The 24434-nt window shown below is 34.0% G+C and overlaps 1 protein-coding gene and 1 long non-coding RNA gene across 24 annotated transcripts in view; one reads left to right on the forward strand and one right to left on the reverse strand.

Annotated features, from left to right (window-relative positions):
- LOC105285195 (serpin B6) overlaps positions 1-23311 on the reverse strand; it is a 30629-nt gene extending 7318 nt beyond the window's left edge. For 10 of the 23 annotated variants that reach the window (XR_895012.3, XM_011349239.3, XM_026969583.1 and 7 more), the window contains exons 1-8: positions 23172-23292; positions 22121-22356; positions 13734-13858; positions 13311-13499; positions 12759-12969; positions 12165-12379; positions 11762-11956; positions 11534-11669 (exon numbers count right to left, since the gene is read on the reverse strand). Coding sequence is in view for 22 of the 23 variants with exons in the window: in XM_011349239.3 (XP_011347541.1) it covers positions 11534-11669; positions 11762-11956; positions 12165-12379; positions 12759-12969; positions 13311-13499; positions 13734-13858; positions 22121-22356; positions 23172-23239 (1375 nt within the window). In the remaining variant the exon portion in view is untranslated. Of the gene's footprint in view, positions 1-1755; positions 2072-3683; positions 4698-5311; positions 5517-5860; positions 6053-6477; positions 6793-6998; positions 7445-7469; positions 7814-8348; positions 8492-9291; positions 9774-11533; positions 11670-11761; positions 11957-12164; positions 12380-12758; positions 12970-13310; positions 13500-13733; positions 13859-17192; positions 17552-19761; positions 19892-22120; positions 22357-23171 lie in introns of those variants that run through there. The other 13 variants (XM_011349233.3, XM_011349236.3, XM_011349232.3 and 10 more) reach the window with 13 other exon arrangements.
- On the forward strand, positions 19987-24343 carry LOC109611341. The gene is made up of 3 exons (XR_003406531.1): positions 19987-20250; positions 20406-20494; positions 23267-24343. It is a non-coding gene; the product is annotated as an uncharacterized LOC109611341 (long non-coding RNA).
- Positions 24344-24434: the final 91 nt, after the last annotated feature.

The raw sequence follows: 24434 nt of genomic DNA on the forward strand, positions 1-24434 counted from the left end.
TGGAGATCTGGAGACGATGCGTAATAAAATGGTCGATCGATTTTAAAGAAATCGTAGACTCTTCCAGATCTGTCCATTATAATCACTGAAACACATCGATTATGCGATAGCGCGGTATAAATTTGTCACAAGATTTATCATGGTTCTTCATGCATATGATGAAACAAGCGCGAATAATATCACGACAATACGTGCACTTCTTCGTTAAACCAGAGGAGTTGATGAAACATATATTAATCAGAGGGATATGTAAGTTTGAGATTCATATTTGCCCCAGAATCAATCTTAGATACTTATTAAAATATTTCAATTGCGTAACTGACATGACAGGGAGAATTTTGCATTTGCCAATGTAAAAATAGGCAAAAAGAATTATTAACTGTTTTAATCTTAATGACAGAATCGAATTATATTAGATTTGAAGGAATTGCGTGTCGATAAGCGTTTTAATGTTCTTGAATATTAAAGAGATCGAAGACATTGAAATGGGTCAATCTGTCGCGAGCTACAAATGATGTTGCATTATTTCAACAAATTTAACAAAAATTGTGATACTCGTAGAAATATAGAGACATGTATGTGAATCTCATTATTGATCATTCGGATTAACGATGCGTCCGGAGAACAGTGTAACAACATTGCGCGTTTCTTCTGGTGTATTGGAGGATCTGGAGACGATGACGTAATAAAATGGTCGATCGATTTTAAAGAAATCGTAGACTCTTCCAGATCTGTCCATTATAATCACTGAAACACATCGATTATGCGATAGCGCGGTATAAATTTGTCACAAGATTTATCATGGTTCTTCATGCATATGATGAAACAAGCGCGAATAATATCACGACAATACGTGCACTTCTTCGTTAAACCAGAGGAGTTGATGAAACATATATTAATCAGAGGGATATGTAAGCTTGAGATTCATATTTGCCCCAGAATCAATCTTAGATACTTATTAAAATATTTCAATTGCGTAACTGACATGACAGGGAGAATTTTGCATTTGCCAATGTAAAAATAGGCAAAAAGAATTATTAACTGTTTTAATCTTAATGATAGAATCGAATTATATTAGATTTGAAGGAATTGCGTGTCGATAAGCGTTTTAATGTTCTTGAATATTAAAGAGATCGAAGACATTGAAATGGATCAATCTGTCGCGAGCTACAAATGATGTTGCATTATTTCAACAAATTTAACAAAAATTGTGATACTCGTAGAAATATAGAGACATGTATGTGAATCTCATTATTGATCATTCGGATTAACGATGCGTCCGGAGAACAGTGTAACAACATTGCGAGTTTCTTCTGGTGTATTGGAAGATCTGGAGACGATGGCGTAATAAAATGGTCGATCGATTTTAAAGAAATCGTAGACTCTTCCAGATCTGTCCATTATAATCACTGAAACACATCGATTATGCGATAGCGCGGTATAAATTTGTCACAAGATTTATCATGGTTCTTCATGCATATGATGAAACAAGCGCGAATAATATCACGATAATATGTGCACTTCTTCGTTAAACCAGAGGAGTTGATGAAACATATATTAATCAGAGGGATATGTAAGCTTGAGATTCATATTTGCCCCAGAATCAATCTTAGATACTTATTAAAATATTTCAATTGCGTAACTGACATGACAGGGAGAACTTTGCATTTGCCAATGTAAAAATAGGCAAAAAGAATTATTAACTGTTTTAATCTTAATGACAGAATCGAATTATATTAGATTTGAAGGAATTGCGTGTCGATAAGCGTTTTAATGTTCTTGAATATTAAAGAGATCGAAGACATTGAAATGGGTCAATCTGTCGCGAGCTACAAATGATGTTGCATTATTTCAACAAATTTAACAAAAATTGTGATACTCGTAGAAATATAGAGACATGTATGTGAATCTCATTATTGATCATTCGGATTAACGATGCGTCCGGAGAACAGTGTAACAACATTGCGAGTTTCTTCTGGTGTATTGGAAGATCTGGAGACGATGGCGTAATAAAATGGTCGATCGATTTTAAAGAAATCGTAGACTCTTCCAGATCTGTCCATTATAATCACTGAAACACATCGATTATGCGATAGCGCGGTATAAATTTGTCACAAGATTTATCATGGTTCTTCATGCATATGATGAAACAAGCGCGAATAATATCACGATAATATGTGCACTTCTTCGTTAAACCAGAGGAGTTGATGAAACATATATTAATCAGAGGGATATGTAAGCTTGAGATTCATATTTGCCCCAGAATCAATCTTAGATACTTATTAAAATATTTCAATTGCGTAACTGACATGACAGGGAGAACTTTGCATTTGCCAATGTAAAAATAGGCAAAAAGAATTATTAACTGTTTTAATCTTAATGACAGAATCGAATTATATTAGATTTGAAGGAATTGCGTGTCGATAAGCGTTTTAATGTTCTTGAATATTAAAGAGATCGAAGACATTGAAATGGATCAATCTGTCGCGAGCTACAAATGATGTTGCATTATTTCAACAAATTTAACAAAAATTGTGATACTCGTAGAAATATAGAGATATGTATGTGAATCTCATTATTGATCATTCGGATTAACGATGCGTCCGGAGAACAGTGTAACAACATTGCGCGTTTCTTCTGGTGTATTGGAGGATCTGGAGACAATGGTGTAATAAAATGGTCGATTGATCTTAAAGGAATCGTAGGGTGGCAATCTTGCAGACTCTTGCAGTATAATCACTGAAACACAATTATACGATGACGCGGTATAAAATTATCACAAGATGTATCATGGTTCTTCACGCACATGCAATATGATGGTAAAACGATGGTTAAAGTGAACGCGAATAATATCACGACGATACGTGCAATTCTTGATTAAATCAAAGGGGTCGATGATCCCGTCAAATGTGCCATGATTTTACATTCCCCTTCATATGTTAAATTATTGACAATGATCACATTGACGCGAGCATGACGATGATCCTGATCTTAATGTCCACGATATTCGTTGAATAATTATTCCATTATCCTTTTTTGTCTTTGCTCTGCTTATTTGCTATATTTGCTTAATCAATAATTATTAATCAAATTTGATGACGTATCCAGTGAATAACGTCATATCATGTGTTCTAGTTTGTGCATGCGTATTGGCGGATTTGCTGATGACAGCGTAATAGAATGGTCGATCGATCGAAAAGATAGTGTCAATCTGGTAGTATCCTATTGAGTCGGCATACACTATCACTGGAACACATTAATTGTGTGACTATTACTGAATTTATTTTCATCTACAAGTGTGTGTATGTGTGTTAATATCTTCGTGATAAATTCCTAGTCAGCTACATACAACTCGCCGATCTGCCCCGCAAACAATTGCGCTACGTGGCATCCGTTTTGAACATGTTGAGTCATATAGACGATATTGTAGAAGAAAAAGAGAGAACGGGTGATTGATTCGAATTATAACTATGTTGCTTGCAACAAATCGACCAAAGTTTTGTCAGCGATCAAGATATCGATGCACGTCGTGGGATTAATGCGTCGCCGCCTGCGGTGGCAGCCAATTGTCCAAACTGTTTGCCACATCAAGTAAAATTCAGCAAATTATTGCAAACTTATGTGTGATACAACAAATATCCATGTTCTCGATAAATGAAAAACTGATATGATAAGATATTTAGTGAGTTATATGACTTTTAGTTTATTGGAAGCGCTTACTCGTGATTTACAGTTAGTTGAAAATGCTATCAAATAACAGTCACGGATTTTGTACATATATTACACATTTCTTTATATACTTTAATTACATTAATATTTATATTTAACTTTATACTTTAATCTTGGCACGTTTCTATCTATGTTTCTTCACTGTATCATTGTATATCTTATTGTTAGCATGTATACTAATTCCAATTATGTAAAGACTAGATTCGACTAAATTATGCAAATAAAGAACGTAAGTAGAGATTACATATTCTTCGCATTTTCCTTTGGTTCCTTTTTGTACACATATTATTCTCTTGTAAATACAAGTATTATATAAATATATACAATGAATAAAACGAGATTCCTGTACACTTTTAATCTTTTTAAAATAATTTTGCACAAAAAATAAAGATATTGCTGCAAAGTGTTTCTATCCATATAAAAAATATATTCTCTTTATATATGTTATACATTTATACTTTATATATGTTATATATATATAATATTTGATTGACATATTGAATATAATTTACTTCATAGTAATAGTTTTCTTCTTTGTGTAAAGTTATTTTGCAAAAGACTAGATATGCAAATATCTTCTTTATTCACTGCACATGTGTCTCGATTAAGTTCTTTGTCTAAATTTAATGATATTTCCAACAGAGGAAATATACAAAATATACATACCTATAAGTTAATTGTCTTTAGTAAAACTTTCCGTAAAAAGTTTGTTTATAGAGGAATGACGCAGTTTCTTCGAGATGTAAGCAATGAATCATAAATTGTTTTTATACGCACGTATAAATACACAATATTGATATATCGCGATTGTTAATAAGATGGCACGGTGATCATTCCGCTGAATAGCGGTACGATGTCACGGTTCCCAGTTTCCTGATCCTGAAGAACCTTGACGATACTATAAAGGAATGGATGATCGATTTGTACGGTGGGTGTTATCACCAGGCAGCGCATTTCGAACCCGACTTCTGGAAACAGACCATCGGATTGATCGTGCTAATTCCGGCGACGAGTTCACATCATAACTGGTTCCTTATTTGCTCAATATCAACAAATGCGATGATGGTAATAGAAAGGCATGCACTCTACTAAACTACAAGGCAAAATGATATCTAATTTAGTCTTAAGCGTGCATTACCATATTTACATGACATACATTGTGATGATATGAGATTAGACAATAAAATAATTACCAATGATTCTGATATATATACACACCGTATTACAAAAATCAAATATATAATTTTCAGTATAAGAAGTTATACTAAATTCATTTATAATAACATAAGCTTCATAAACACAAAAACATTTGCCAAAAGCTAAAATAAATATTAGATGATATGATCCCAGAATTATAACACTTAATATGAGTTAATGAAACCTTCAACGATCGAATGAGAAATCATGATCTTATATGTTAAATACCTGATAAACATTCTGGAAAATAATTTTAAAAAATTATAAGTAAAGGAATTATTATTTTTAAATAATTCAAATATAAAGTAATTGTCTCATTGTTTTAATTATTTATTGGATAGAGTTAGCGAGGGAGCTTTTTCACTGATTTAAACAAGAGTGAGAGTTTTCATTGAACCGTATTGTATTATATCATATCATATTATGTATTATACCATATCAATTGGAAAACTATTAAAGTCGAGGTTCAACTATGTATCCGACGAAGATCGATGCTACGTTCTGCTTAATGGTGTAGTAGAAAGGTCTGTCCGCGTTGAAAATTAGCGGTATGCGTGGAGGAGCCGGCAGGCCTGGTAAGATTGCTACCACTAGAAAAGGAATCAAGATCAAGTAATTCGCTAATTGAATCGGACGTTGATCAACAGGCGTTTCCTACACATCCCCCTTTTGTTAAACATGCGATAGTCAGTTTTCTTACATCTCTTACAGTTAAGCAACTGTCAAGAAAATTGGAAGATGAGACGAGGACTATGTTGCATGTTTGAAATCTCAGCGAAGAAGAAATCTTATCGATTCGAAAACTTATGAGTGTTGCGCGCATGTAAATTTCTAGACTTTATCATAGCTATTATCTTATAATATTTATTACTTCCATGTACTTATTTACTTATTATAAATAGACTGGCTGATAAATAAGCTGCCCAAAAACCTGTTTCTAGTTTGTTCAACTACTTTATTCTGCTTTATTCCATTACAGACAATGCCTAGATTTGTGGCTTGGTCACACGGCCCTCGAACAAAACCATGTTCGGCGTATTGTACTTAATGTAATGGTAAAACGGTCGATTTATGTCAAATCGTCGTGGTTGCGGTATCACCAGACTAATAGGCACTGCTGTGAGGACTGCAAACACAATGCAAGCGAATCAGCTTTTACATACTCGTGGAACTGTTTAATTTTTTCTCACTCACATGAAGCACGGATGTATGCTTTGTTCACGCCATGCGAAGCACGCAAAATGTCCAATCATTTCTACCAATTTTTTGTTAATAGTTATTGTAAATATCCAGATTATAGCAGATGTTATAATAAGAAAATATCACTCGATAGAGAAATTAAAAGAATTGTGCTACTGCGTGCTACTGTACTTTTGTGCAATTTTTAATTCGCGTCGTTAGTAAAAATAATCAAATAAAACATTTTTATTAAAGAAAATTAATTTCTCCATGAACTTATCCATGTCGGACTCGATAAATTTTCAGTGATTTTATTTTTAAGCTCTGTACGTTGCACAGTGTGATATTTTAATAATCTAGGAGGACAAAATTATTGCACTAAAAGTATATCAGTTTTTATTGGTTTTATGAAGCTATTACTAATAAAATATATAAGAGAACATATTTTCCATTAATGTGACAATATTGAAAGACACAAAGTATGAATATATAAGTATGAATAGTTTGAATATTTAAACTGATGACAAAAAATCTTCCATGGATCAGTTTAATTCACTTCTGGTTTATTTATGTATCCCTCAAATAGAAAGGTATTCGATGGCTGGTGACGGATGTGATAATGGAATGGTCGGTTTATGTTGAATACTAATCGTTGACTGAGTGCACTTCCTAGAACAACTCCTATAACTGTAGACAGAACACAAAAATAGCTCATAATACATGCATGTCGAAGATTCCGTTCGAGATTTTTTTCACCCCTGTCACGAATGTATACTATCAATGCCGTCGAGATTTCAATTATATGCGACATAGTTTAGAACATGCACATGCATAAGTTACTCTTTGATGGCCGATATACGTCATTTGAAATGAAAAACAACTAAAAAGCGTTGTAAATATATCATGGTTATATTATCATAGGTACATTGTTGTACATTGTTACTGCATCATCTGCACTTCCCTTAATTTGCATGACTTCGCGGATTCCATTTTGTTATAATTAAATTGATCAAAGATTAAGATTAATATTTAACTAAAATAAAAATTACAATTTGCTAAAACAGTTTGCTATTATAAAGCTATTATAAAGCTTTATACATTTGCTGATACATAATAATAAATCTTTAAATTTAATGTCTCAACGCTAAAATCTACATTGATATCTCTATACAAAGTGATATCTATTGGTTCACTGGTAGGATTTCTGGCATGATCACACGACCCTCAAATAATGATATATATGACATCCAGTTATTGTAATAAATATAATAATGAAACGGTCGGTCTACATCAAACACCAATTGTTCTTCCCAATCGCTTTCAAGGCAGATTTCCGAAACTGTGAACAGAATATAAGAGGGATCGCTCGTTATGTACCCGCTCGATTTCTTTCGTCTCCACAAATGTGTGCGCTTTGTCGACGTTGCTTCCAACTCAACACATATTTCTGCTTGTTATCAATTATTCAATCGAATGATCGTTGCCGCCATGTATGAGAGATAGCTCGGAATGAGATACCGACAATTTCTTTACTCTCATCTCAGTGAAAATTCGCGTAATGGCTATTGCATTCTGGGCACATACATGAAACCCGTAAACAATGACACATACGACGTCTTCACATTATGATGAATATAATAATAGAATGGTCGGTCTATTCTGAAGTCCATCGGAATTTTCCACTGTGCACTGAGTAGCACATATAAAGCTATAAACAAAGAAAAACATCAATGATCAGATGAGATCAGAGCAGACAACGATATTCGACGACATTGATTTTTTTCTCATCGATGCAATTCGTACACGAATGTATGCTTTGCATGCTTTGTCACGAGATTCAACTCTTCTGAATATTTATCCACTGAATATCTTCTTTTTTAACGTTCTCATTTCTCAAGCGCGAACTTTCTCAAGCACTTTTTATGCTTGTAAAAAATCTGCTGTTATGGAGAAAGAGAAGTAAAGTGATGACCGAATATCATCAGATATAGGAAGTTGTAAAATATAAATCAATCGCTTGCTATAGATATAGAAAACTTATACCGAGTTAAATTTATAAGCAATAAAGAGTACAGAGATACGATATTAAAAGAACAGAATCTATTAAAAATACGATATTAAAGAAACAGATACTAAAGAGATACGACATTAAAAAAACAGAAAAAAGAAAACAAGGATAAGCAGATTAATCAAATCTTACAGATCATATAGCTTCCACCGTGTTTTATGGTGTTCGCATACGCGACGACCTCGCCTCGTTAACTTCTTGGATCATACACGTGGCCTTGCAATACCACGAGGTCATTTGACGCTCGTATTACGAACAAAAAAGAGCTGTTCACCTCGAAGTTCACGAACATGGGTAGAAATCTTCGACCAGTGATGCCTATCGGAGAAATGTCAAATACTATACTATATAATCTTTTACGAAATTAAAATTCGAAGAAACGACCATGAAGCATCGAAGTATTTTTAGATGGGTTCGAAAGGCGAGACGTTCGCTGTTACTCATCGTTTTCAAGAAGAGAGACTTGTACTCATTCCTTTAAGTGTATTGTTCTAAATATTATATTGTACACATAGGATAATTATAATATTATGTTGATATTAATTTTATTACTGTATATAAAGACTATTTTATTTTATATTATATATCATAACAGTTTAGAAAAATAATGCTGTATTATTTTTTTTATATAAAACATTATTGTATAAAATGATTAGCAACTATATTATATTAATTAAATAAGATCATTATGATTTATTGTTTATTTCCAATGCGGGAAATGTATAAAAATCTCAGATTTTAGAAATTTAAATTGTTAAAAAATAGTGCTCTTTGAACCAACTTAAATGTACTTCGAATTCTTGTAATGGACACGTTACATAATGGACACAATGTAACGATATGATAAATTTAGCAAAAAAGAAAAAATTAAAAAGAACAAAGAATTAATAACACAAAAATTCTTCTAAAAATATTTAATAAAGCTATGTGTGTATGAAATAGACATTAGGATAGTCTATGAAAAAACACACATTATACTTTTTATTTTCTTGAAAATGCTAATGATGTTTTTATTGCTTTATTCTTTAATATATATGCTAAGATAAAAAAATCTCTATGAAATAAGAGTTATTTATTATAACAAAAAATAAGTTCTTAGTATTAATTATGTAGCTACGTTATACCAAAACAGCATATATTCAAACTTGCATACAATTTACTCTAATTGGAATAATTTGAGTAACCAAAACTTTTTTTAAGTGTATAAAATTTTATAGTACAATATCACATATGATCCACGAATAGGTTTATATGATTATCGTGTTACACGATTAAGTCTCCGTTATTAATCGTACGTATCACACAATTATAAAAATATTGTTTAATAAAAGAAGTCGAATATCACTACGAATAGAAAAGATACACGAAAAAGAACTCATCGAACGTTCGTGTTCGACGTAACGACGGTGATACGAGTAAAATGCGCTGTTACTCTTTATGCAGAAAATAGGAACGTGTGTATTATATCGCTACCACAGGATCTTCGTTAAAAATAACATGACGTCAGTGTACTTAACGATCGCCAGGAAAGGATGATCGATGTGAAGTATAAAAGGCTCCGGCGGTTTCCAGAAGCTCGAAAGAGGTCTGACAAAGCCACCTGATAGAAGAGTATTCCTTACATCAGTTATTTGTTCAATCAGTTCATCATGTACACTCTTATGCGCCCAAAGTACGCGTGTATAAGATGTTCAAATGAGATACTACTGCTTGACTGATGCGAAGGTCAGAAAGACCAATTAAATCCGAGAATGTTGGGAAAAGAAAGAAGAGATTAATAGCTCGATGAGTATCACTGAATAAATTTTGTGCCAAGTAGGGAACCATTTTTAATTATTTGTGTCCTTTATACTTCTATCTTTTATATTTACAGAATGCTATTTTTCTCTGATTATCTGTTACCAAATTGTTATATCAAGTAGTACAGATTCGGCTATGTCCGAATTTGTCAAATCGAGGAACAGCGTGATTCGCGCTTTGTCATGATGACGTTTAGTAAAGACTTCACAATGAAGATCGATGGATAATGTCATATGATTTTGCATTACGTTACGATATGAGTGTTTTAATTTTGCTGAAAAATAACTGATATAAACGTAAAAGTATGTAAGATTTTTGGACGTAATCCCACGACCAAACATTTTGTGCTTTTGAATTCAGTTTATGATTTTCAGCATTTTAACATAAATCGCGAAGTTCGATTTAAACATCTATCTAAAACTATCTAAAAAAGCAGTCTCAAATTTTGAATTGAGTAACTTGATCTGCTTCTTTCTGAAAGAAGAAGTTGTTGATTTTTTTGTATTAGTGTATGTCCAGATTGTAATATTGTAACATAGATTTTGTACTCATTATATGTCTAGATGTGCCAGTTATACGAGAGATTTTAATATTAAGATAAATGCGAAAGCTGGAGTCGATGATTACGACATCGAAACGTTCCAATATTAATAACATTTTAATCATACCAAGCTTTCTTTTGCTTATCATCAAAGTTCAAACAACATATAACACATTTGTTATTTTTACCATTATTATCCAACAGATTACGATAACAAAATTAATAAATAGTGTGAATAAGAAGTGCACGATCAAACGAATTGCAATACGGAGCGCAATTAATAGTGTATATTAATATGAAATAGTGAACATCTGTGTGAAAGACAGTAAAGATAGTAAAGACAGTAAAAAGATGAAAAAGAAAGAAAAAAAAGACATAAAGAGTGCGGAGCAAATCTGGACATGAAAAGCAAGTGACCAACATTTAGCTCTAATTTACAATCACGGCAGCGTACAAAGTCACATACATCCGTGCCGTAGAAACTCCGAGGAATATTTGGAATTTTCTATCATCTATTAATACGAAATGTCAAACATGCATGCAAACGTAACTATGTAAGATCGTCTTAAAAACAATTTCTCAGAGTTTCTCAGGAGCGAAAAATAACCTCGATGTAACCCAAAAATAAAAATGAGCGAAATACTATATTATTTTTAATACGAAGTTATTATCAGTTATTATAGCGGTATTCTTCTCTACACACTTCATTTTTGTTATAAATTATGTTATTAAATTACGGATCTTATAATTTCATGAAATCATAAATAAATATTCCACAAGACAAATGATTAAATAATTAAAAAATAATAAAAATAGATAAAATAAAACGGATAAAAGATAAAACAATTGGCATAGCAATACAATTCCCGTTTGAAAAAGATATTCTTGAAAAACATCGAAATTGCGCGTCATTTTTAATTAAGAATCACGTAGGTTGTTTCAAACTTTCAAGATAATATTTCGCACATCTTCAGCTGTACAAATGAGAAAATGCAGAATGTAAAACAAAATGTACTCACCAGTGACGGCAGCAGCTTCACTACCCTCCTCGTTGACTTCAATGAAAGCTTTCTGTATGACTTTGCTGATCTTCAAAGGTACGTCCGAGATCCCACTAAAGTTAGCACCATCGCTAAATGGCTCAGTAAGGCCCATCTGAAACAAGCGACACAGGCACGCATCAGATTCCGCACTTATTATTATTAATCAATCAATTGTTATCTGTGAAACAACGTTACGTGACCTACCTTTTGGGTCAACAGATCTCCAAGCTGCATCTTGACCTCAGTTTTGAATTTGGGTAGAAACACTTCAATTTCACGTTCGTAAGCGCGACTGAGCAGATTGTTGCACTCGTTGGTAACTTCGTCGAGTCTTTCGGTCAATGCTGGCAACCCATCGACCTTGTCAGGCAGGATGATCACCATGCTGATATCCTTATTCTATAAAACAAAAGTAAAATTCTCATAAAATTTTTCTACGTACCGCAAAGCAAGTGCAATAAAGTAACGAAAAATCGATCAATATATCTGAAATATTTTAACGTTAATTTTCTTGAAACTTAAAGTGTTGAAATTTCAGAAAAAAAGTTTTATATGATATTCGTGAATGAATTCAAGTTTCGAAAAGCATTTGCGGAAAGGAACATACCGCATACGGCAGCTCGATGCATTTAGCCTCGTACTGCGGCAGCTCGGCGAATTTGTAGTTGCCTTTTCTGAACATGGTAGGAACATTCTTCACAGTGCTGGCGTCAACGTGGAACGGACGATCGCTGGTAAGTAATGGATCGAACTGGGTAGCCCAATTGCCTTTGAAATACACCGCGTTCGCGAGTACTAATGCAGTCGATGGACCCACATCATCTGTAACCGATGACGAAAGTTATTAGAATTGCTCAATTTCAGTATAAAACCGGCAAATTCCCGGTGAATCTGACATTATTTTAATGTGGATGTTGTAACGGTTATTTTATGATTATAAATATGATTTTTATGAGAAGTGATATATGTAATTTATATCATTTCTATTATGTAGACTCCTTCGAGTGCTCTATATCTAATAAATTAAAAATTGATGCAATGTCTATATCTTAATAATATAAAATTGTATAATATGTTGTTGGATTACTCCATTTTTCATGATCCTGTTTTGTAATAACTTTATATTAAATTTCTAGTTGTCATTAATACTTTCGAATTTTTTAAATACTGAATAAAATATATTAATGTAAATTGCTCTCACTGGGAGTAACAACGCCGTCGATGCGATCGTTGGTTTTTTCCTTGCACCAAGCGTTGATGGTATCCGCAGCTTTTTGGGGTTCACCAAAGTTCACCGAGTCGATGTCAGAATGGTAGTACGTCTGGAGGTTCTGTTTGTACTCAGGTTTCACCGCAAAGTTTTCAGCGATAAACATCTTGTTGGCGAGCTTCAAGGTAACATTCTCGACATTCTGTAAAGATGATAATTCGATTAGTATTATATTAATTAAAGGGTGCAAATAATATGTCGCAAAGTATGATTTAAAGCAATTCAACAAGTACAATTAAAATCACAATTTGTAAAATTCAAAATTTTTCTATATTATAAATATATTATATTTTATATGTAATACTTCACGTTATAACATTCTCTAAATACTTAATATACATGCTATGTTAATATATAATTATCTTCATAATTTTTTGTATTTCGTTAATTAAATACAGAAAACTCATGCTTTGTGTTTTATATTTTGCATTATTTTATACATCTGTTGTTACGTGTTATAATATATTTTAGTTTGATAATTACGTTCAAAGTGTCGATAAGGGTTTGATAGCCAGCCAAGGACTCTGTCTTCGAAGCCGGGAGCTTAAGAACCTCCTTAAATTGCGCCTCGGTGTTTCCGGCGGAACCGACAGCAGCCATGCTCAGAGCGACGGTAAGACTCAAAGGAGAACATATCAGGTTTTCCTGTTGCTGCTGGTCCTTTGCTATAGCCTAAAAAAAACAACGTTTATAACGCTCTTTCGTTATTAATTCAAGTTATAACATAATTCCTTTATTTATCATAAATATCAATAGTTGGAGATGAATAAAATAATAATTTTGCGTTTACATTATAAATATGTATAACAGAACTCATAAATAATAACGAGGAAATGAGAAAAATTGTATTATGTCACAATTCGAGCGTAATATTAATTTTTAAAAAATATTTTAATTCTGGTGTACCTTAACAAAGTTGGTAGAGAACAGATTGGCACCCTGGGAGACAATTTGAAATTGCGGATTGGATGATACAGTTGGGTGAGCCATGGCTGATGCAATCAGGCAAAATGCCAAAAAGCTCTTTTGTACTGAAACAATGTAGAAAATTTTAATGATAAGTCATTTATAGCATATTTCGAGATCCTTTATTATAATTTTAATATTAATTTAACTAATTTACTCCTTTCAATACCAATACTAAAATTAATTGAAATATTGTTTTACTTGTACGATTGTCTTTGAAAACAACTAAGTGGCTTAATGCAGCTTCTACTTCGCTATTTAAATATAAAATTCATAAACTGTTAAATAGTTTAAATAAAATTAAAACTTTGAAATGAATTCTCTTTAAAAAGTTTTACAAATTAATGATATCCACGCAGAAAGAGAAAATGTCCAAATGTAACTGTATAAATAATGATTGTTTGATCCACAAGTGTGTATAAATTCAAGACTAATAATTCCAAATGATGAAACCAAACATCTGAAACATCGCTATTTGTCGCCGATCGTAATGGCATGTCATAAATTTGCTTTCGACAGATCCACGCATTGCGTTTGCGTTTAACGGTACAATTGCTCAAGTACGCAAATGGTTTCGTAAATAAATTAAAGCTACGACGAATTGAAGCGCAGGCATTCATTTCATTCGAATTCTGACGTGGAGTAATCGCCGCTGAACAAACTATAAAGTAAATGGAAAATTAATTACGACCGAACTTTCTCGGAAAGCAAGGAGAAGCGCGATAAACTTGGATGTGCGATAAATATGGACACAACATCAAGGTGGTAATGAAAAGCATGACTTGAGCAGATATTATGTGACCTCGACTTTTATCGAGTTAGCTGAGGGCAGAACTTTGAAAATTAACGAAAACAATTATGTAATATAATGGCGATAAAGTGGTATCATCATGTGGGTCATATGTACGGGGTGTCTGGGATTTTTTTCCTTCCAATTACTTATCCCAGAGCCAATTAAAGAATTTGATAAAGAACTTGATAAAGCTCTTTTTATAACTACACTACACTACAAAATAAACTTTTCAAAGAATTAAATTGATACTGATTTACTTAAAAAAAAAAAAACAATATGGATAAAAACTAATAAGTATTGATATAATGAAATTATCTTTATACAATGTCATGACTAGATTTTATTTTCGTGTGCCTAGATCGAAATATGTTTCGAACGATATGATCTCTTTTATCTATTTTTTTTTCTAAAACCTAATAATTTACTGAGACTTATTGGTTTTCCCAGATAACTTCAATTTAATTTTCAATTCAAATCAAATGGCACGTCTAGACACCGGAGAAACAGCCATTTTCGCAGTTTGACCTCCACCGTTTCCTATTAAAAGCAAGGATGATGAACCTGGGGCACTTCGTATACATTGTTGCGTAACGGTTTCGGAAAAAAATGTAGAATACATATGGCTATGCTGACGCGCACAGATCATACATGTGATAATCGACTAGCACAATATTTATTTGTCGGTATCTTTAATTATTGAAAAATATCACTCGCACGATAACGACAGTAACAAATCAAACACACAAAATCGCATCAAACTGTTATGCTTATCGTGAACACCGTCCCCTCAAAATATCGATGAATAAAAAGATGACTGTAAAAGAAAGTCAAGAGTAATCTGAGAAAGCTATTCTTCTTTAAAAGTTTTAAAAAGATTCTATTATTTAGCAATAATATTTAATGCTTATAGATACCAGAATATACATTGTTAAGAGCTTGTGTTTCCTCATACCTTGGGGAAAACCCACCGAAGCGCGAACAGCCTCGTTATGTGTTAGTCAACTAATTAAATATGATGTACGACATTGACGGATAAACAAAGACGACAAAAATCGTATTTTGCGTATATGTCTTTCTTGGTAGTCATGAAGATGTCCATTCTGGAAAACGAAGAGGCAATCCGACTTTAGAGTTTACTTATACTTTCGATATTTGCGGCAAAAATATAATGACGGTAACGAGACAACGAGTTGATAACTCGATAATTGGTCTATTAATGCCAACTTTTCATGCTGTATTTATGCTCGAAATAGTAATGGAATTACATTTTTCAACGAATGGACATCTTCACTATCGAGAAAAACATTGGACATATAATATGATTTTCACACTTTTACACCCTATTTAACTTTATCACGGGATATTCCCGTGATGAATTTTCTTTTCCTTCGTATCTCTTTCTCAGTTGCTGACAGTGCGTTATTTTATCTTATAATAGTTGATTCATTAATTACGATCGCAAAACATTTCGCAAGACGTTAGTTTATGCTTTTAATCGATTTGCGCGAAATCTTTCTAAATAATAAATAAATGTTATAATAAATCTTGATATTATATATATAAATAAAAAATAAATATTAGATCTCTGTACTCGATCTTTAATAAAGGCGAATATCAAATAGCATTATACAATTTCAATAATTGTATTTACATAAAAATATAATTTGGGATTATACTTTGTGAAGCTTATCGAAATATTTATTTCTCTTCTCTTCATTCCATTTTCACCAGTAGAATTAGAATTCATACACTTACAAGATTGCGACATGGAAATCATGCGGCCGTGTCGCTTCGATATTTATATATTTATATCTATGCGATTAATCGCGCAAGTAGATCGTTGTATATTAAGAGCGCAACACGTTTCCATCGATTGATGTGACGATACTAATCAACTGATACCGAAAGAAAAGAGCTCATATACGTAACTCGAAATGAATCACATTACAAACACAAGCAAGTCGGTATCCGACTATACCAGCGCGGATCACCTTGGAGCGGCTATCTCAAAGAATTACGACTCGCTGGATTGGGATTATTGCCGGTTCGAATCCGGTGCACATCGATAAGACATCGTCATTATTATCGTCATCGTCGTTGTCGCCTCTAAGGGAATTCAGTGAGGGCCGTGCGTCGATACCGATATTCTTGTGCGGATAAGCAGTTCGGGGTTATCGCGTTCACGCAGACGAGCGTATGGACCATTCGATTCCTCGCTGACGCGAGGCTAAAATTGCGAAGCTGATTAACGGCCATCCAACAATTGTCTTTGTATCACTTTTATCATTCTAACCTTGCAATTCGTTTCATCACGTGCGAGTTTTCTCTCTCCTTCCCCCTTGCATTATATTATTTTGATATATAGAAAATCCAGACAATTCCGATATAATTTTATAAGTTTACTATTTGAAATCGGTTTAGTGTTTGACGGAAAACGCGTGCGGAGGATTGCCGATCGCGAGTGAGCGAGTGAAGAAGTCTTCGCGCAAGCGATCAAATCCCGAAATCGTTGAGATTATAATACATCGGTCCGATTTTCGTTTCCCAATCTTTGTACCGGCACAAAGTCACAAATAAAGCAGTAAGAAAACAACAGGCCTACTCACGCGTGCGCATTATGTCTGCCCGATGTCCGTCGCTTTCCTCGAAGAACGCCAGTTGCGTACTGTGGAAGCTACAGGGACGATGAACGTAAAATAGCGATCACCGATGCTCTCTCAGAAGAATACTCGCAGCCCCCTCCGAGTTTGTGGGCACGTAGACGATCGCGCAGGCGCGACCGCTCGCACCGTGCCGATCTGATCGAATAAACGCGGCTCTTAATCAACCCTTAATCGTGAATCCATCTCACGCTCGATCCGAAATCTCGTAAACCCACGGAAATCCTAAAACGTCATCGATCCCTTCACCGCCGGTTTTTTTCGATTTTTTCAATTGACGATCGCGATGAGCCGACTGTTGCCTTCCTTCTCGCGTTTCTTCGCTTCGCATCTGAATAAATTTTGAATTCAGAACGAAATTATTTAAATATTTTCCGAATATTAATATAAGTCTACTAAATTATTTAAATATATTTTCCGAATATAAATCTAAGCTCGAATGATCCAAAAACTAAAAACAATTTAAGGTTCAAACTTGCAGCTGAAACTGTTACAATTGTTGACTTGCTGGACAATTTTGCGAATTAAGTCCTTGTACTATTTTGTTGCACGCAACACGCTAATATGTTGTCACAACATTTACTATTTCGCGACATGGTCAAGTTTTGAACGACCGTCACTGCTGAAATACGTACTCTTTTTACAAAACCAACAGGAAAAAGTCCGAGCCCGAGAGAAGATATACTACGCGGAGAAACCGGTTATTCTACGGGATTATCCTGAATAGTTCGAGGCGTTACAACCTGTTGATAGCGTAGTCCGCTTGCGATAAAACGGACTGCACGAGAGCGAATGAAGCAAAATTTAGTATTTCAAAAACGGTGTCCGAGCACTTCAAATAAATAAATAGCTTCGAAACTTTCTGCATTGAACATTCACCTTTACATCCGCAAGAATTTATTTAAAACATCTAAAGAACTTTTTCACGAATCAATGACTTCTTTAATTCAAGTAAAACTTGCTGAAATTAGATAAAGTTTGACTTAATTAAAATTTTTCATCAGTTGCATTAAATTAATTGAAATAAGGGTGCAAGAAAAATTGCAAGTTCAATGAACGTGACTATTCAATGTAGAAGTCAAGATGCTTCTTTTTATACATTGATGTCATCATCAGATTATGCAAAACGTCTTATTTTGATTCTTGTTACATGCCATTATTAGAGATTCTAGAAAAACGATATAGAACGGATATAGAAAAACGGAGAAAATAATTCTTCGTAAATGGCTTCTTTGAAATTCAATGAATTTACAAAAGGAGGCAATATATATATAATATGTAAAAATTTTGATTATTCTTATATTATACATATATGTATATAAATATATTATATTCTTATATAAATGGAATAAAGTACAATTTCCTCTTACTAAAAAATCTGTATATCCATATTTTTACAATTAGATGTTTCTCAATTACCTTTATATTTATATGTGTGAGACCTTATATTTATTTATCATAAATGCTTCGTTGCAGCGTAATTTCCAGCTTTCGTTCTAGATTTGATTTTCAGTATAAGTGTAACTTTTTTTTACGAGATAGCATTACATTCTGCGAAAGTTGTTTCAAGGTTCATGTTTACATTACACATATTATTTCAACGTCTGGTATTTCCCACATTGTTTCAAGGTCGTACGCAACGCGCAAGTAGTCGACCTTCTACGCATGTCCCTAGAATATCGACTGCAAGACTGCTCGAGGAAACGATTACGATTTATGCGAAAAGGAATATCCTTTTATTTATATTTGTGTAATAAGAAAACATTGCCAAATATAAAGGAAAGGTTTTTCATTAATCTTTTCGGATAATACTTTAATTTCGAACAATGTTTTAATAAAAACAATGTTGAATCAATTATCTAGTTATAAACTACTAATTGAGAAAATGCAAAATCACTAGAACGCTACTTTACCAAATAAAACAAAAATCATTTCCAGAATGCCAAACTTTGATTAAAATTGCGCCAAAATTACCAGTTTGAAAGACCATGAAACTAAATGAAAACTTTATGAAAACTTTTAATAATCTATGAGATTCTATATGTTAAGTTATACAAATTATATTCAATTATATTATAAAAGAATAAAAAAGAATTTGAATATTGTGTTAAATTATTCAATTTATATCTCATCATACATGTGTTGTATGGCAAATATCGTCAATGAGAACGATTACCTCTTTATCCTAAAAATATTTTTCTAACAAAAGGAATCTTAACAATTACATATGAAGTTATTATAATAACGATATGAGTTGTTCATATAAGTAACATTATTTTATTAATTGCTTTTCTGCAGTTTTTCTTTTGTAATATCGAAGAAATTGGGAATGTCCGCGCGGTTGACGCGATTAAAAACAATGACGTCATTATAACGGATTACGACCGAGGATGACTCACGCGCCAGCCAAATTCGTGAAATAAGCCGGCGCGGCGTACGTGTCATGATTCCACGGTACAATATCGCACAATATGCGATAAGTTTTCGTATTACTGATCTATTTGATCGGCGATACCTGCGAATTTAAGCCTCGACGACTGGGACTCGTTGACACCCGCTTAGTCGACACGTAAACGGATAAATTGATAGATCTTCAGACCGCTTATCTCACTCTGACGTTTGCGTCCACCATGTCAACTGTTGACAGTCAACGTCGACACTTCTCGTCGAGTCTCGGTCGAGTCATAGATTCGATCAATCGTTGGTCCACAACTCGAGGTATCGTGAGAAGAATCGATAGGTTGGAAACACCAAAATGCGCATGCTTCAGCGACACCGCAGGTGTCGAGTCGCACTTGGCATTCATCGGTCGAATAAGTCATTGATGATGACTGCCGGAGAATAATAACGAGTGCTCGGAACTCTCTGATGGTTAATATTAATTTATCCGCTTCACGCTCGAACCTTTGATTGGACCTCGGATTTTCCGAGCCGTTTCAACCTGAAGTTGTCCGCAGAAGCCGGACAGATTTAATAAAGTGTAATTTATTGGGTTGGTCAAAAAGTAATTGCGTTTTTTTTATATAAATAAAAGGCGAATTTTTCATGGGAAACAAAAACTTGATTAAACAATATATTGTCCATTTTGTTTGATTATCTTTTGCCATTTTTCAGGCAACTTCATGATTCCGCGCTCAAAAAAGTTCTTATCTTTTTCAGCAAAAAAACAATTCCAACAACGATTTCATATCCTCATCAGCAGTAAAGGTTTTACCATTCAAGGCGTTTTGCAAAGAACGAAACAAATGGTAATTTGATGGTGCCAGGTCTGGCGAATATGGTGGATGTGGTAACACGTCCCATCCAAGCTGCAACAATTTTTCACGAGTGACCAAACTTGTACGTGGTCTAGCGTTATCATGGTGAAACACAACACCTTTGCGATTCACCAATTCTCGACGTTTCTGTTTGATGGCAATCCAGTTGACGACAGTATACGTCTGAATTAATGGTTTGATTCCTTGCAAGCAGCTCAAAATACACAATACCTTTAAAGTCCCACCAGACTGACAGCATAATCTTTCTTTGGTGAATATCTGCTTTTCAAGTGCTTTCAGCAGGTTCATCACGCTTGCTCCACCATCTTTTTCGTTTGACGTTGTTGTAGACGATCCATTTTTCGTCGCCTGTTATCATGCGTTTCAAAAATCGATCATTTTCCTCACGTTTCAAAAGAGAATCGCAGATGTCAACACGCTTAGTGAGATGAATTTCTTTCAGCTCATGTGCTACCCAAATATCGAGCTTACTAATGTATCCAAGTCGTTTTAAATGGTTTTCAACACTCGATTTCGATATGTTAAGATTCTCAGCAATCTCTCGTGTCGTTAAACGCCGATTCGAATCGATCAGTGCCTTTATTTTGTCATCATCAATTTCGATTGGTCTTCCTGAGCGTGGTGCATCTTTCACATTAAAATCTCCAGATCGAAATTTAGTAAACCAATTTTGACACTGCCGCAGTTTTAAGCATCTTCGCCATATACATCACATAACTTTTTATGAGCTCGCACAGCGTTTTTCCCTTTTCGGAAGTAATAAAAGAAAATACGACGAAAATGTTCTTTTTGATTTTCCATTTTGAAATCGACGGCAAAGAAACAATTGTTAACGAAATCGTGTACTTTCTTTTTCTAAAAGAAGCTTGAACTGTGAGTTGTTAACCTACATAATGAATTTGCGGTTTAGAACGAAGTTAGTTACATTTCAAGACATGTATGTCCATCTATTGGAAAAAAACGCAATTACTTTTTGGCCAACCCAATATATCTAGTTAATTATATTTAGGTTTAATAAAATGTAACATTTCTGAGAAATAGGGGTATGTCTCTTCAGGAGGTCGATCTATGTCAGTTGCGACGCCTTTCCTCTATATTCCACGCTTCATGATAATCAATAAAAAGAGTTGGACAAGCTGGACCATAGGGGCGATAAGAAACGCTGAGTACCGCTGAACCGGGATCACGTCAACGTTTAATCATCGCGGGTTGCTTCATTTTTTTTGCAAGATGTGCGATTACGCAGTTATATCGAATCGATTGAGCGACTCCGCCAAATTACTTGGCTCGTTACTTGTTTCTTGATTAAAGAAAGAAAAATGTATTTTATATCATCAACCGGGACAATTGCGCGAAAAGCATTTGAATGAAATGCGATGTTAAGGCACCGTAAGTTTACCGTAATTTTACCGTTTACCCTAAATCCGTCGAACGTTGCGTTTCGTGTCATTATGTGTCATTCGAGTCGGTTCAATCGCAAGAGTTGTTTTGCGAGAAGCGTACGTAGATAAAATCGAAATCACAAGAGCGCAATTGTGCGAACGTCGAATAAGCTATATGAAACTCGATCTGCTTAGGACATTGTTGTAGACTTACAGTAAAAGTAACGGGATATATGCGTATTCCGCAAAGCTGAAGCGGGCGTGTTCTGCAGGCAACTGACAGATGCTCCTGGTTCGATCCACGCCTTTACCATCGATAAGATTACGTCAGCCAATATATCACAAGTACACATGTGTTTCGGTGTTAGGGAATGTCTAATTTTAACCTTCCGCTGGCAACCGCGTGCAAATATTATTACAATTACGCACAGTTCAAATATGCGGAATGTCCTATAAACAAAAAAGGATATTAATAAAAAATTGAAGAAATATATTGTTAGATATGTACGCCTCTTAATTTCTCGATCTCCGCGAAATAATTTAGTACAGAATAGATATTAGAAAGTCATCTAATTAATGATAATCTAGTAATTTATTTATTCTCTGAAAACGTAATCTCAACAGGGGCAAAGTGTTATCTTGCCTCGAAATAGTCACGTAATAAATATCTAAATTAGAATTTTTCATGTCAAGATTACATTTTTTCAAAGTAAACTGCGCGAGTTTGCATTAATAATCATTATGTGAAAAATTACGAAAGAGATGTTGCCTTTTCATCAATATTATATTACATTTAGGATATATATTTGCGATCGACAAGAGCAGTAAATTCGACGAAACGCTATCTACAGATTCCTGAAACACAAACAAAATCGCGTCAGATGGAAAGACTTGGATGGAATGTCACGTCGCTTATCGCTTTAACCGCCTTAAGATATCTTAATGATTTAATGATAGTTGTAATAAAAAAATGCATGCTGGTTACGTAACACTTATCGGTGAAGCTTTGCAGCTTGGGGGCTACAGAGATTATCTAATCGCCCAGCCGCTGAAAAATAAATCGCCCAATCGCTTCTGAAGAAACCGCCAGTTTGTTCAGAAGCGACGAGAATATGGTGACAAATAATCGAGAGAGTTAAATACATAGAAAAGAGAATGTTAACGAAACGATTATTTAAACATTGCCGTTTAAATGTTAAATCTTCTTCTTCTTTTTATTATATTTTTCACGTATCAACGACAGTTGTAGAAACGCTGTAACTCACACGATTACTATGCTTCTTCGAAACTGGAATCGCTGGCGCGACGAAAGGTCGCAGTTGACCCACAGCATTTGTTATCGATGTTCCTCTTCTTGCAGAGATCGCAGCCACAAATCAGTCTTTGTGATGGTCGAGGGTGACATTTGGGCGGACACGGAGGTAGTTGTGGCCTTGCCTCACAACAGCAGGGTGCATAGGGGTCCTGCGGACGCGAGGGTAAAATGAGTTCAAAGAAAAGTAGAGGGTCGTATGGACAGAGCGACACGAAAAGAAATCGTGAGAAAAAAGGAGATGTTTTCAATATTATAACATGTTCGCTACATGCCTGTCGTTTAATATAAATGCATAAATAGATGTTTTTTTATAGATATTGCTTCTTTTGGGATTGCAATAATTAATAGATAATTTAATTTTTCACTGAAATGTTTCCCAAAAGTGTTTATAGCGGTAATGAGTGAATTAAAAACGGGATATAATAATGTCGACGCATTTAATTTATACCTGCATTTTTATGTAACAATAAGAGGCCTTTTTGGGACTAGGTAGTTTACATGGCTCCTCTTCTGTGCACGGTGGACCTATGTCAACCTCTTCTTCGATCTTCTTAGAATTTGGCTCTGTGCATTTCTTTCTTGGCTTCTTTTTTCTGGAGGGACATGCTGATTTAGATTCTTCCCCATTCAGACCCCATTCAGTTTTCGAATTTAGTACTCCAACAACTACGAATTTGTGAAAATATTCTACAACGATGTCCCGTAGAGATATTATAATTATCGATGTTATTGATTATTTTTTATAATTATTAAGCTGTGCTCGTCTGCATGAAAATGAAATTTATGTTAACAAAATTTTCTATAAAATTATTTTGCGTGTACAGTCGTCAATACAAAAGGCGTGCATTTACCACAATCGAATAATTGACAGAAAATACTTTCTTGTGATGTATCATCCGTCATAGTAGACGATGGGAAATGGAATTCTTTCTCAGACAAATATCACCTATTGCACATTATAAGCGCGATAACGCTTATCAATGAAATGTCATGGCATTTCATAATTTTTCTGGCATGGCAATGCCAAAAATAATGTATCTACAATATTACTGATATTTTTGTCTGTGTAAAACGTACATAAATAAAGTGTATAAATTCTTGAAAATAAATCGCAAATTCCAAGATAGTAGTTGTAATATATTTTATATTCTATGCGCCATTTTCTTAAATAAAAGAAGTAATAGCATAATCGATACTCATCCAAACTAGCGTA

The sequence above is a fragment of the Ooceraea biroi genome, chromosome 5, assembly GCF_003672135.1.
Source record: "Ooceraea biroi isolate clonal line C1 chromosome 5, Obir_v5.4, whole genome shotgun sequence".
Classification (NCBI taxonomy): domain Eukaryota; kingdom Metazoa; phylum Arthropoda; class Insecta; order Hymenoptera; family Formicidae; genus Ooceraea; species Ooceraea biroi.